The sequence below is a fragment of the Rhincodon typus genome, chromosome 38, assembly GCF_021869965.1.
Source record: "Rhincodon typus isolate 14 chromosome 38, sRhiTyp1.1, whole genome shotgun sequence".
In the NCBI taxonomy this organism is placed as follows: domain Eukaryota; kingdom Metazoa; phylum Chordata; class Chondrichthyes; order Orectolobiformes; family Rhincodontidae; genus Rhincodon; species Rhincodon typus.
This window is the reverse complement of record NC_063369.1, coordinates 13,392,041-13,407,972: the sequence shown is the minus strand read 5'-3', so window position 1 is coordinate 13,407,972 and position 15,932 is coordinate 13,392,041. Positions and strand designations below refer to the sequence as shown.

The window sequence follows — 15,932 nt, the reverse complement described above, 5'->3', positions numbered from 1 at the left end:
TGTCCCCACAGCAGGTGGACTGCAGCAGTTCAAGAAGGCAGCTCACCACCACCTTATCAAGGGCAACTAGGGACAGGCAAGAAATGCTGACCTAACCAACAACATCCATAAAAACCGAAAGAACTGCGGATGCTGTAAATCAGGAACAAAAACAAAGTTGCTGGAAAAGCTCAGCAGGTCTGGCAGCATCCATGATGTTCTGAGGAAGGGTCACCGGACCGGAAACGTTAACTCTGTTTTTTCCTTCACTGATGCTGCCAGACCTGCTGAGCTTTTCCAGCAACTTCTGTTTTTGTTCCTCAACAACATTCTTAACGCACAAACAAATAAATAAAGCAGATTAAGGGGTGATCTATTGAGGTGATCTGATGCAAGGATTTAAGAACATATTTCCTCTCATGAGAGAATCTAGAACACGTGAGTAGTACTTAAAATATTTTCACAATCATACATTTGAGCTAATCTGTTCTGAGGTGACTCAAGTAATGGATATCCGGAATTCTCTTCCCCAGACAAAGTCCACTGAATGGTTTTTGTAAGGCAAAGTTATTAAGCATTATGGACGCAAGACAGGTAAATAAATTAAGACAGAAAGTCTTACATTCATATATTTCATGACCATCACTTTAGAATGAAGTGTTTTTTGAAGCGCTGTCGCTGCAACAATGTGGGAAACATTTGCGTGCAGCAAGCTCCCACAAAACAGCAATGCAATAAATCAGATAACCTGTTACTATGATGTTGACTGAGAAATAAAAATTGGCCAGGACACAGAGTGCTGGAGCTCCCCTGTCCTCCCTTGAAATATAGCCATGGGATTGTTTACATCCATGTAGAAAGGGCAGGTGGAGCCTCGGTGTCTGACACATAGCACCTCTGGTGGCGTTGCACCCCCTCAGTGCTGCACTGATGTGTTAGCCTTGATTTATGTATCCAGGCCTTGGGATGGGCCTTCATTACAGAACCATGTGAGTCAAACGTGAAATTGCTATCAAATGAGTCACAGACATGAGCTACTTAAATGATGGAACATCCTAAAGTTACTGAACACCTTCTTCCTGTCCCTTTATTCCTGGAACAACATCAAATTCCATGTGAATGAGTTTACAAATGGAAACAGTGGAATGTGGACACCCCATAATCATTTCTGTCCATGATGGGTGAGTGAATTGGGAGGCCCTTCAGGAAGCAATAGCATTAAACAGATAACCACACAATACTGTGAGTAAACTTTACACATTGTCCCACGGAGGGAACACCAAATCCTGGCCTCAAACACACTTGGCCATTCAAGCTGGGATGCACAAGCAATGTATTCCATACTGGAAAGGTCCACCCTAGGTGCCAAAATAGCAATGACATTCTGAAGTCTCATAGCCTGGTGTGGAGGAGCTGCTCACTTCATACCTTGGATGATAAAACGCTGTCATACTGGGCATGGCTTGGCTCTGTAACCTCAATGTTGCAGTTCTGGGTAGACAGGCATTCATAAAAGTGAACATGTATTTACAGATGCGAAGACACATTTACAATGAGTTTAACCTATGGGCTCGCCAAATGCCTTCTTCCTTTCCTTCCCTCCATATCTAGTCCCCTTTCTTCTCATAGAATTCTGCATGATATATTGATTGAAAATTCCTTTTCAGCACAATATTGACAACAGCGACTTTATGATACGGTTGGCCCACAGATGTGAATGTGAACGGTGAGTTAAAACTGGGACTTTTCCCCATACAGCAAGGATTAAGGGATATTTATTAGCGGTGTTCAAAACGGTGATGCACTCAGAGGTGTAGTGGGTAGCGTCCCTACCTTCAGTCCTGAATCTCTGGGTTTGAGCCTCACTTCAAAACCTTCTGGCCACAGAACATTATATTGCAGCCAATCAGATTGTTCGTTGGTACATTGTGGTCAAAGAGGCCTGTTTCTTTAAGATAGTTACATCACATCACAATATGCGATGTTCCTGTCTAAGTGTACCTGCCTCACCATCAGTCACTGCCTACCTCAGTGTAGTGTCTTCAGTCATGTGTGTAATTGGGGGGGTGCAGGGGGAATCTGATTGAGAGGCATGGAGAGGGTGGATCAGAAGCAGCTTAGTTGAAGGGTCAACAACAGGGGGGCATAAACTTCAAAAAGACAGGAAGTTTAGAGTGCATTATGTAAAACGTTTTTCACCCGGGGGCTGGTGGGTGTCAGGAATACACTGCCTGGGAGGGTAGTTGAGTGCTTTAAAAAGTACTTGGATGAGCACTTGAAATGTCATAATATTCCAGGCTACAAGCCAAGCGCTGGAAAATGGGATTAGAGTTGATAGGTCGGAGTAGACTCAATGGGCCAATGGGCCTCTTCTGACTCTATGGGTCTATAACTCCCTCCCGAACAGCAAAATGGTTGTCCCTATTCCACACAGCCTGCAGCGGTTCAAGAAGGCAGCTCACCACCACCCCTACAGGGCAACTAGGGATGGAAAATAAATGCTGGGCCCAGCCAGTAGTACCCTCTTCCCCTGAAATGAGCAAAGGAAATCTATGGCAGGCCATAAGAACGTGAGAGTTTCCCTGGTCAGCACAGCGAACACCTACAATAAGTGACTCTGTCACAGGTCCTTGCCTTGAGCCAGCGGCATCCTCATTCAGAGCCGCTTCCACCCACGCCAGGGTAGGAAGTTTGGAAAACAGAGGGCACATGCAGATTTAAGAACGCGCAAAGAACCTGAGGAGGAATTCCTTTAGAGGTTGTTGGGACATTGGAAATCGCTGCCTGAAAGCCTGGTGGCAACAGTGACTTTCAAAAGAGATTGGATTAAAAAGCAGGCAAAGCGAAAAATAAAGTTGCAAGGTAATGGAGAAACGGTGTGAGGCTGGCCGGGTCATCCTTGCAATGAGCCAGCACCAGCATGGTGGGCTGAGTGGCCTCCTTTGATGTTTCTATGGCGCTCAGAGGAAACTGATTTAGAGCAACAAAATAACCCGGCCCTGGCACCACAAGCATGTGGAAATGTTGACATAACTGGTAATATCACTGGAGTAGTAGGGCAGAGGTGCGGGGCTTAATGCTCTGGAGATATGGATTCAAATCCGATGACAGAAGCTGGCAGAAGTTGTATTTAAGATCAATCATTCTGGCGTTGTAAAGCTTGTCTCAGTCAAGGTGACCATAAAACTACCATCGATTGTTGCAAAAGCCCATCTTGGTCACAAACGTCCCTTCAGAAAGGAAATCAGCTGATCTGTAGCTGGCCTACATGTGATTCCAGACCCACAGCAATGTGGTTGTTTCTTAACTGCCCTCTGAAATGACCCCAACATGCCACTCAGTTTGAGGGCAGTTAGGGGTGGGCAACAAATGGTAGCCATGCCAGGGATGCCTGCATCTAATGAAAAAATTTCTCAAAAAAGGATTTTTACGCAATGAACTCCTGAGCTTGGGTCCAGTTACTGTTCAATTTGTGTTGCTCTGGTTACACAGAAAGTTGATTACTTCCACTGGGACTAGAGGGGAGCAGTGCATTTAGAGGTAAATGTTAGGGAGATTAGCCATGTTTTCTTAGGAAGTTCGGTATCCCGTGCTGTAACCTAACTGGAATTTCCAAGAATCTAAAGGAAATTGAATCAATAAAATAACCCAGGCTAATTATTCACCAGGTTCGAGCTCTGAAAGTCAGGATATTGCAGAGGTTAAAAGAAAGGAAGTCATTAGTAAGGAGGAAAGACACGGAATTTTCAGTTTGAGTTTTCCAAAATCATACCAGAAAGATCATTAACATATTCCTGTTTCTATCTTTGGTCTTTTCACCTGTCATGAAACACTGATTTCATGTTAATAGTTATTTTAGTTTTATTACTGTGAAACTATCCTGCCTTTGATCATTGTTCTTGCTTTTGTCGCCGCCCTACTGACCTACGTCCTGATGAGCATGGTCTGCATGCAATTTCAGCAAAACTATGTTGTCCTATTCTCGATAGAAATTTGACTTTAATCGTCATCATAAGGGCACAAGCCAGGTGTTTGCTGGATACTGAAGCTGTCTATGCCTACATTCAGCAGAATCTGGGCAATGTTCGGGCTTCTACAAGGCACATGTCAGGAGTGTGATGGAATACTCCCAACTTGCCTGGATGAGTGCAGCTCCAACAATGCTCATAAAAACTGAACATCATCCAGAAAAAAAGTAGACTATTTGTTTCTCCATATACCACGTTCAACCGTCATTCCTACCAACACTGATGCACAGTAGTAGCAGTCTACACTGCAGCAACTCATCCAAAAAATAACATGGACAACAGGTATATAGGAACATCACCTTCTGCACGCTCCAATATAAGCCACACCCAACCATGAGTTGGAACGAAGATTTAATCCCGATAAGTGCAAGGTGATGCATTTTGCATCTGATCAGGGAAGGACATAGACAATGAATGGTAGATCCCTAGGGAGTACCCAGGAACAAAGGGAGCTTGGTGTATAAGTCCATAGATCCCTGAAAGTGTGAGCCCAGGTAACAGGCTGGTGAAGAAGACATACAGAATGCTTACCTTCATTAGCCAGGGCATAGACTTTTCTTTTAATTTCAAAACTATGCTTTATTCATAGTCAAAAATGCATTTCAGTTCTGTACAGCATCATATCAAGGAAACAAACAAACACTGGAGTTTGACTCTATCCAACAAACAAACCAAAGTCATCTCTTACTTATACAAGTCTATATTTACATATATTTGAGGCACTGGGAGGATCCGATAACTGAACAGACCCCCGTTTACCTTCAGCAGAAAGACCTCATACAATGGCCTTTCCCCATTGTGCCTGGGCAGCAGTTGCCCCAAGCTTTAGTGCGTCCCTCAGTACATAGTCCTGGACCTCAGAATGTGCCAGTCTGCAACACTCAGTCAGGGTCACCTCCTTGCTCTGGAAGAGTACAAGTTTCAGGCAGACCAAAAAGCATCTTCCACTGAGTCGATGGTCCTCCCGGCACAGTCGCTGTTTGTCTCAGCATGCGTCCCGAGGAACAGACCGTAAACCGTGTCATGGAGCTGCTCAGGATGAACTTTGACAAAAACTGCTGTGGGTTTCTCCAGACTGAAAATATTGGAGCAAGGAGGTCTTGTTACAACTTTATAAAATATTGGTTAGACCACAGATGGCATATTGTGTGCAGTTCTGGCTGCCACATTATTGCAAGGATGCGATTGCACTGGAGAGGGTGCAGAGCAGATTCACCAGGATGTTGCCTGGGATAAAAAGCCACAGTTATGAGGGGAGACTGTATATGCTGGGTTTGTTTTTCTTGGAGCGGGGCAGGGGGGCAGTGCTCTGTTTGAGGTAAATAAAAATTGAGAGGTATCGAGAGAATACATCGAAATACTTTCTTTCCGATGGCAGATGCGTCTAAAACCAGACGGCATAAATTTAAGGTGGGAGCAAGTAGTATAGAGGGTTCTGAGAAAGATTATTTTCACCCAGAGGGTGGTAGAAATATGGTGCTGTCTGAGAGAATGGTGGAGGCTATACTCTTGCACCATTTAAGAAGCATCTGGATGACCATTTAAAATGCCAGAGTATCGTGTACTATGGACCAAGTGCAGGTAAATAGGATCAAGGTAGTCTGGTGTTTGTTGGTAGGCATAGACATGGTGGGTCGAATGGTCTGTTTCTATGCTGTAGGACTCACTCTCTCCACGGCTCGCTACAAATCATACACTGTCTGTGTTATTTAACCACCTAGCACAGACCAAATGCAACCAATTATGGATCCCACTCCATTGTGTTTATCCCCGAACATTGCTCATGTGGACCCCAGCTAATTTGACAAGTTAATTCAGTAGATAATATACAGCCTTCCTGATTAGTGATTCCACCAGCCTTATCGAATCCCCTACTTCAGATCATAGAGACTTAATCCAATTGTGAGGGGAGGCAGTAACATAGTGGGAATATCAATGGATTAGTAATCCAGAACCCTCAGCTAATGTTTTGGTTCAAGTTCCACAATGGCGATGGTGACATTGGAATTCAACAGAAGATCTGTTTCTTTTTGAACAAGTTAGCCTAATGTTACCCATTGTCACAAGAAAAAGCATCTGGTTCATGAATGTCCCTTATGGAAGCAAGTCAAGGTAAACATGACTCCAGATCTATAGCAATATAGTTAATTCATTAATGTTGTTGGAGCTGATCTCTTCCAGGAAAGTAGGCAGTACTCAGTCACATTCATGACTTAAGAATTATAAATGGCTGGTGAGGTGGGGACAGGTGGTTAGGAGGTGAGCCACTCGCTGCAGGATTCCTAGCCACTGACCTGCTATTGTAGCCACAGAATTTATATGGCTCATCCAATTCGGTTTCTGGCCAATGGTAACTTGTAGTTTATCCAAAGTGGATGATTCAATGAAGGCAAGGCCAAGTTGGAATTCAGAAATAAAGGTGAGAATTTTAAAATTTCAACATTAACTAAAAGACAACGCACATCCTCAAGCTCAGGTCAAGAATAAAATTCTTCTTCAAAATCTTCAATGAATCACTTTCTATTTTTGACAGCACTTTACCTTCGTTCTCTTGCAGTCTTGTCGCTAGTTACAACTCAACCCTGTCCACAGGAAGCCAACTTAATGAGGAACCCAGATTGCGTTGGTGAGTTCCACTCCAGAACTTCCTTTTCTTATTGAGTTTGTCTTACACTTTTCTAACCAACCTGTTCAGAGACGTTATTACACACCTCCGGAGCAAGTGGAACATGATCCTGGTCTAGATGTAGGGACACTACTACTGTGCCTCAAGAACACATCATGTTTTATTGTCTTTTTTTTTATTTAACCTATGTTTCTACTCAACATGTTCAGAGGTGTTATTGCACACATTTGGAGCAGGTGAGACTTGAACCTGGGCCTCTTGGTCTAGGAGTAAGAACTGTGCTACAAGAGGATCTTCAGCAATAAATGTTATTTTTCTAATCAACCTGTTCAGAAATATTGTTAGACATCTCTGGAACAGGTGGGACTTGAACCCAGGCTTCCTGCTCCACGGGTAGGGACATTACCACCATCCCGTAAGAACCCATTACTAAATTTGTTTATTACCAAGGGAAATTGCAATCAGCAAATTCTTACTAAACACTTAACACCTTCAGAGTTGTCTGGGAACGATGTTTGCATACTGTAAACAAATTCACACGTACTTAAAAGTAGGGTACAGATGCAATACAATTGCATTCACTGTCTGTGCATGTTCTTTCTCTGCACTTAAGAAAATAATTCCCATTCTTGAAAAATTGAAACCCTGGATGAAGGGTTAAAGATTGACACAGTTAAATTACAAGGATATGTTGCTCAGATGAGGCTTTCATACCTTTGAGTGTAGCAGAATGATCTAATTGAGGGTCTTGTATATTTCATATATTTCAGAACATTCCAGAGACGAGATTTAGTTTCTCAATGAACAACAGGTTTATTTGCAAGTATTTAAAGATATCTCTGTTATCATCAAATGCCTTTACTCATGCCTATTCCAACTCTCGCTTCTAACAGTCCTCTATGGTGTCTGTCCACTTTGCTCCGAGCCCACACCCAGGCTTAATCAATCAAGCACACTCAGCATTGATCGGTTAGCAGACTTCCACACTCACACCAAAACACCACAGAAGTATCTGACATCCCTTTTTCTCGCAAGAGTATATTTTATTTGTTTAGGAAATCTATAAGTTCATACAAAAGGCACTCCATCCATTCTATATGATCTTTGCTGACAGAAAAAATGAAACATGAACCCATTGGAATTTGACATCTCACATCAAATGGGAGTTACTGTGCAAGGGCGAGCACAAAGGCATTTTTAACTCTTGCAGGGAAAAAATATTTTGAGGCAACACTGAGTCCGAGATCTGAATGAACCCTGTTATAGTTTGACAAATAGGTTTTAGACTGTGGTCATTCCCCTCAATGAAGAGACAATAGAGAGAATGCAAAATAAAGGAAAAAAAAAACAAAATTTGAGCCGGGCCTTTCAGGGGATAATGAAACGAAAACAGACATTACTGCAAAAGCTCAGCAGATCTGGCAGCATCCATGGAGAGAAATCAGAGTTAACCTTTCATGTCCAGTGACCTTTCCTCAGAATTTTCAGGGATAATGTCAGGAAGCACCTTTCCACATGTGGGGGTGACTGCAAATCTGGAGTTCTGACAGCTGTAGAGGTTCAGGGCTAATCGATAATTTCAAAATTGGCAGCACTAGTCTTTGTTAGTTAAAGGTTATAGAATCAAGGCAAGTTGATGGAATAAACATGCAGATTATCCATGATCTAGTTGAATGGCAGAACGAACATGAAGCCTGTAGTTCAAGGCCCCATGCTCATTCTGCCATTCAACTAGATCCTGGATAATCTACATGTTACCTCCATCAACTTGCCTTGATTCTATAACCCTTAACTTCCAAAACTGTGTTGAAAGTTACAAATAATTTTCTACTTTTCCATTTAGAAAATGTTAGGCTAATTTTGCCTCTGCATTGATGGGAACGAGGGCCAGGTAGATCTCATTAAGTATGAGATCCTTGATTGGGGTTGTGAACTGGGGCCAATCAGGGAGCCCTGGCTGACAGATATAAACAGGAGATTCAGAGAGTCTCCTCAGTCCAGGGACTGGCTCTGAGCCGGCTGAGCAGAGCCCACGTACTGTGTAAATGAAGGGTGACTTGAAGATGAGATACCAACCTCTGTACAGTTGTCTCACCCTCTTCCTTTGAGTTTGAGGGCTATGCAAGTGAAGAACCAGGAGAATGAGCATTACACGCCCTCGATAAGGTTATAGGTGTTAATCTCATCATTATGTGCGACGCGGTCATCACATGCGGGAGAGAGTTCTGCTTCGTCACAAGGGGAGAGATTGATCTCGGAAAGGTTGAGGTGCTTGGGAAAGAGTAACATTGCATTGAAGATTCAAATATCGAATCAGAGAAAAGTTGTAGCATACATGGAGGTCATTTTGGCCCATCAAGTCAGGGCTGAAATAAAAATGAAAAGTGCTGCAGGAACTCAGCAGGACTAGCAGAATCTGTGGTGAGAGAAACACTGTTAATGGCTATGCAATAAATGTTAAAAATGTAAAATAATAAGCAGGTTTCAGGAAATTACATAAAATTGGATAGTGAGGCCTACCTCAGACTACCAGCTCCAGCCTTGATTCCTTCCTCCTGCCCACCCTTGGTGATAGGTGTAGAATATGGCCTCACTTAGTCCCATGTGTATGCCAATGCCTGGACTGCCTTCTGAGCATTAGTTCAAAGTAGAGGGAGAGAAAGTCCTAAAGGCTGCAGGTAAAGCAGGCCTCTTCCCCTCCATTGCTGATCCTATCTTGTGGGCCTTGTTTTCTGCCAAGGGCCGAGGAGCTCCTGCCTTCTCTCGGGCTCTTCTGGGTCCTTAAGGTCCTTTGCTGGACATCATGTCTCTGGGGATGGTATGCCTTCCGCAATCCACCTTATTTTCCTCTTCAGTCCCGTTGGAGGACAGATGGAAGCATGGTTTGATACCTCAGGGCCTCTGAAAATCCAGCATTGTCTCCATATTGGGGCGTAGGTCTCGAGTCTGTGCTGTACAAAAAGCAATTTGCGTTTGGGTAGCACTGTTAATGAAGCAAGAGCTTCCCAACACGCCGCACAGCAGCAATTATCAAAAGCAACTTGTTACCATTCCACATGAGGTGAGATTGCAGTCAGGTTGCCAAACATTTCCTCAAGTTGAGGTTTTAAGGTAGATCTCAGATGCCTCACTTGTACAGCATGCTGGAAAACAAGCTCTGCTATCCTTGAAATTCTCTCAAAAGTTAAAAATTTAATCAGAATACTCAAAGAATCCCCAAATTCTCATGGCAGTTTAGAAAAAGGCAAATAGTAAACATTAGTTTGTCTACTTCACAAGAATTACTATCTATTACAAATTTCTATTAAAATTTATTCCAAGAATCTCGCTACAAATAAGCAATAAATGAACTGTCAACATATAACTCTACTTCTTAAAGCTCTACTCACCTCATGTAACTCTCCTACACATAGATGCAGACAGACATAGACAATCAGAAAAACATCGGTGGAGTGAATAAGGACAACACTGGGGAAACATTTCAATGGCTCCAGTTTGCTGAAATGATCTTTTTAGAGTCATAGAGTCGTACAGCCCAGAAACAGGCCCTTTGGCTCAACTCATCCATGCTGGCCAGATATCCTAAACTGAACTAGTCCCATTTGCCTGCATTTGGCCCATATCCCTCTGAATCTTTCCTATTCATGTACTTATCCAAGTGTCTTTGAAATGCTTTAACTGTACCTGCATCCACCACTTCCTCTGGCAGCTCATTCCATACACGCAGCACAATCTGCATGAAAAAGTTGCCCCTCAGGTCCCTTTTAAATCTTTCCACTCTCACCTTGAACCTATGCCCTCTAGTTTTGGGCTCCTCTACCTTGGGGAAAAGTCCTTGGCTATTCACCCTATCTATGCCCCTCTTCATTTTATAAACCTCTATAAGGTCACTCCTCAGCTTCCGATGTTTCAGGGACAAAAAAGGTCCCAGAGTCTCCAAATGTCTCAAAACCTCAACTTTTGCTAACATCCTTGTAAATCTTTTATTGCACACTTCCCAATTTAATAATATCCTTCCCATAGCAGGCCATACTTTCACTTGCTTGCAAGAGGCATCGAGTGACTGGTTCACAAATTAAAAAGTCTCTGACTTATTGGTGAAAAGCAACAGCTGTGGAGATACCTAGGGATGTGGAAGGCTTTGCACCCAGCCTGTTGTGACATGCCAGCTGATGGCACTCAGAGTATGTCTACAATGGATTGAAGAGAAAGGGGACGTTTTGTTGATATGCTTTGTTGCAGATGGTGATTGCAATATCGATGAGTCATCCCTTTACGGAGATTGTGGTGAGAACATGGAGTCCTACGTTTCACAGTTCATGCTATTTGTCAGAAATCACTGCATCTGTAAAGATAGATTTGTATCCACCGTCTCTGATCGGAAGACAGACTGTTTCGGTAAGAATCATATCATTTGAATGATTTATTTCATGTGTAAATTCAGCAGCTTGATTACATTTCCTAGAGATGGAAATTTTCATGTTGGCACCTAGCCACAGTGCAAGACAATACCGATTCTGGTGTGACACAGACAGAAATAAAGTACAGTCCCTGCAGCCTGCATCAGTGTTCAAATCCATAAAGATAGCCCTTACTATTCACACACACATTTCACTCACCGATGCATCCTGGAGTATTTGGGAGTGAGATGACCAGGCTACTGCCAAATTAGGGAAATGTCGTTTGTCCAAAACGCACATGTAGTCCTGATCTGGCTCTGAGGTTCAAAGTCAACACAGGGTTGCTTTGGAACATTAAATAGAAAGTCCTTTATGCCCCAGTGCACAGAGATTTCTGTCCCATTGTGGATAAAACTTATTAGTGGTCCACCGGCTGGCACTCTTACAATTTGCATCATGGATTCAAGCCCTACAGCAGGAACTTGAGCTCATAGCCCAGACTGGCACTGTGGAAGTGCCAAGCTATCAAATGTGCTGACATCTGGATGCGATCCTAAACTGAGACTCAGTCTGCCCGCATGGTGAATCTAAAAGATCACATGGCACATTTGAAAAGAGAGCAGAGGAAATTATCCAATGTTTCGCATCAACTGAACATCACTAAACAAAAGATGATCTGGTCATATAAAGGGACAAATCTGCAAGCAAATTACAGAGAGAAACCAACATTACAGAGTGGTTATAATTGAGGTCTTAAACACCTAAATGTAACACAGGGGCAATGTAGCAACAATTATGTTTTGGAAAATGTCCAACTGGAAATGATGCACTATTGGACATGGGTTCTTGGAAATTATAAAATCTCTGACCTTTTGGTTAAAAGCAACAGCTTATAGAAATTAGCTGCAGAGATAGCAAGGGACATGGAAGGCCAGCTGATAGCACTCAGAGTGTGTCTACAATGGGTTGAAGAGAAAGAGGACATTTTGTTGATTCCCTTTTTTGCAGATGGTGATTGCGATATAGACGAGTCGTCCTTAGATGGAGATTGTGACAGGGACATACAGTGTTACGTTGCACAGCTCAAACTATTTGTCAGAAATCACTGCGTGTGTAATGAGGAATTTGAGTCCCCTGCCAATGAAATGAACTCTGCTCGGAAGGCAGACTGTTTCGGTAAGAATCATATCGTTTGAATGATTTATCTCACATGTAAACTCACCAGCTTGATCCAGTTTCCTAGAGGTAGAAATTTTCATGTTGACACCTAGCCACAGGACAAGGCAATCCCAATTCTGGTGTGACACAGTCAGAAGTAAAGTACAGTCCCATTAATACCCACAACAGTGCTCAAATCCATAAAGGCAGCCTTTACTATTCACACGTTCATTTCACTCACCTATACATCCTGTCGTGTTTGGGAGAGAGATGACCAGGTTATTGCCACGTTAGGGAAAAGCCCAAAAGGCGCATGTTGGCGGATGACAGGAATCAGGTAGAAAATACAATTGTGAACCAAGAGGAATACAGAGCATTCAGGAGGAGGCGATAAAGCATATTACAGAAGCAAAGAGGGATCACGCGTAAAGACTGGCAGCCAACGTCAAGGAGAATTTCAAAGTCTGCTGCAGGTACATCTTTAGTGAAAAGGTGACAAAAGAAGGAGTAGGACTAATTAGGGAGTAAAAAGGTGATTTACACTTAAAGGCAAGAAAGAATGGCTGAAGTATCAAATTAATACTCTGCAGTTGTCTTCACCAAGGAGGCAAATGTTACCCAAGCCATGGTGATAGAGGAGGAAGCTTTATCACTAGGAGGGTTCAAATTTGATAAGGGGGAACAGCTGGACAGGCTATATACTTAAAGTTGACAATGCACCAAGACTAGATGAGATGCATCTAACAATAATGAAGGAAGCGAGAATGGAAATTACAGGTTGCAAGGGCCATGCTTTTCAGTCTTTTCTAGATTCAGAGGAGGTACCAGAGCACTAGAGGCTTGGAAACATTGCACCCTTAATAAAAAGCTGCAGGATAAGCCTCAACCAGTCAGTTTAATTTCAGAAGCTGTGAAACTTCTAGGAACAATTTTTCAGGATAGAATTGGTAGTCACTTGGACACAGATGGGTTGTTTAGGAAGAGTTGGCATGGATTTCAAAAGGGGAAGTCAATGTTTGACTGGCTTGCTGGAGCCTTTTAAAGAGGTAACAAAAGGTTTGATGAGGTTAATGCTATTGATGTGCTGTACAAGGACTTTCAAAAGGCACTCATCACAGTACCTCACAACACACATCTAAGCTAAAGGTCATGGAGTAAAAGGAACGATAGTACTGTGTATACGAGATTAACTGACCAAGGGATGCAAGTACATAGTTCCTTGAAAGTGGTGGCACAGGTAGACAGGGTGGTGAAGAAGGCGTTTGGCACACTTGCCTCCATCACTGAGTACAGGAGTCAGGACGTCATGTTATAGCTGTACAAGACATTGGTAAGGTCACATTTGGAGTACCGCATACAATTCTGGTTGCCCTGCTGTAGGAAGGATGTTATTAAACTGGAAAGGGGGCAAAAAAAGATTTACAAGGATGTTACTGAGACTGAAAGGTTTGAATTATAAGAAGAGGCTGGACTGGCTGGGGAGTTTTTCCCTGGAGCGTAGGAGCCTGAGGGGTGACCTTATAGAGGTTTATAAAATCATAAGGGGCATAGATAAGATGAAAGCCAAGGTCTTTTCCCCAGCATACAGGAATCCAAAACTAGCAGGCATAGATTTAGGGTGAGAGGGGAAAGATTTTAAAGGGTCCTGACAAGCAACGTTTTCACACAGAGGGCAGTGTGTGTATGCAACAAGACACCTAGAGGAAGTGGTAGAGGTGTATACAATTATAACATTTAAAGATATTTGGACAGGTACATGGATAGGAAAGGTTTAGAGGGATATGGGTCAAATGCAGGCAAATGGGACTAGTTCAGTTTGGGAAACCTGGTCAGCATGAATGAGTTGTGTTGAAGGGTCTGTTTCCATGCTGTATGATTCTATGACTCTGTAAGCAGAGAGTAATGATCAATAGATATTTTTCGAACTGGAGGAAGGTTTGTAATGAAGTCTCTCCAGGGCTCAGTATACAGACCCTTGCTTTTCCTGATTTATAAATTACAGGTGGTGTGCAGGAAACAATTTCAAAGTTTGCAGATGCTGTGAAACTTAGAAGAATTTTAAACTGAGAAGGAAAGTGTCAAACTCCAAAAGGACACAGAAACGTTGGTGGAGTGAGCAGATAGATGGGAGATGAAGATGAATGGTGATAACAGTTGGTAGAAAGGATGTGGACAGACAATATAAAACAGGGGATATGATACATTAATGAAGTGCAGAGCAAAGGGACCTAGGTGTATATGTCCACAGATCTTTGAAGATTAAAGGACAAGTGGAGAGAGCAGTAAATAAAGCATATAGTATCCTAAGATTTATTAAAGGGGTCATAAAGAGAGAGGAGGTTATGCTGAATTTATACAAGACACTCGTTACAGTTTGAGTATTGTGACCAGTTCTGGGCACCACATTGCAGGAAGGTTGAGAACACGTTGTAGAGAGCACAGAGGATGAGTAACTTTGGTTATGTGGATGGATTGGAGAGATTGAGACGGCAATGATCTAAAGTGATTTGCAAGCATAAGAAATGCAATATGAGAAAAAAATAACTTTTTTCACTCCACAAGTAATTAGGGTCTGGAATACACTTCCTGGAAATGTCATGGGGGCAGATTCAGTTGAGGCATTCAAGAATGCATGATGATTGTTTGAATAGACACAATGTTCGGAGGTACAGGGAAAAGACAGAGGAATTGTATTCATTCATAATGCTCATTCTAGACATGATGGGCCAAATGGCCTCCTTCAACGCCATAATTCTGTAATATTCTATTCATTTGTCAAGTGTCTCATGAATATTGCAGCTTGGGCTGCAGTGCTTCAAGAGGATGTTCACCGCCACTTTCTCAAGAGCCATTAGAGATGGACAATAAGTGTCAACAATCCCAGAACACTCGCATTCTGAGAATGAGTGATTTATTTCAACTCGCTCTTCATTTTCTGATTTTAAGGTGATGCACTCACCACTTTGCCTGGAGAGGGGCACACCTCGGTAATGTACAATATTTTGTTGGTGTCTCTCCACAAGTGCATAAGGGGTTGGTACCACGACTGACCAGTGTTGGAGGTGGGTTTGTCGTGGATGCTCAAAGCCTGCTCTCCAGCAAAGGGGGAGGTGTGCCACAAGGCACTTGTCGGTGACTTCACGTGTCCCTGAGTCCTTACTCCTTAATTGCTCAGAGAGGTAGCTCCAAATGGGGTGCTAAGGTAATGGGTGGGCAATGGGTGGGTTGAACAGATATACTGTGAAAACTTGTGGAAATATCATCCGTATTATAAAAAGGAGGTAACAACATTGAAGAACGTGCAAAGAAGGCTTACTAGTCTGAAAACAATATGAGAGGTTGGTCCCATCAATAAAGGTGGAACCTACTTGTGTTCTTTTTCACTGGAACAAAGAAGACTGTAAAATGACATAAGTTTTTAAGATTATGAAAGGATAGACATGGAGAGGATGCTTCTGCTTGCGGAAGAGCTCAAACTAAGGGGCATAAGCATATGGTATTTAATATTAATATGTTATATGCAATTCTTTTCTCCAGAAGTGGCTTGGTCATTGAATGATTTTTTCGGATGTATCATGAATAATAAATCCAATTGGCAATTCAGGAGAAATGTCTTTACACAGAGCATGGTCAGAATGTGAAACACACTACCATAGGCAGTAGTCAAAAGCAAAGAATGTAGAAATGCTTTAGGGGACGTTAGATAGGTATATGAGGGAGAAAGAGATGTTTATGTGGTTA

The 15,932-nt window shown here is 42.6% G+C and overlaps 1 protein-coding gene across 1 annotated transcript in view; it reads left to right on the top strand.

The window, feature by feature from the left end:
- Nucleotides 1-15,932, top strand: part of LOC109935378 — a 109,189-nt gene that overhangs the window by 9,276 nt on the left and 83,981 nt on the right. Inside the window, exons 2-4 of the mRNA XM_048617833.1 lie at nucleotides 6,565-6,633; nucleotides 10,876-11,031; nucleotides 12,042-12,209. Of these exons, the coding sequence (XP_048473790.1) occupies nucleotides 6,565-6,633; nucleotides 10,876-11,031; nucleotides 12,042-12,209 (393 nt within the window). The remainder of the gene's footprint in view (nucleotides 1-6,564; nucleotides 6,634-10,875; nucleotides 11,032-12,041; nucleotides 12,210-15,932) is intronic.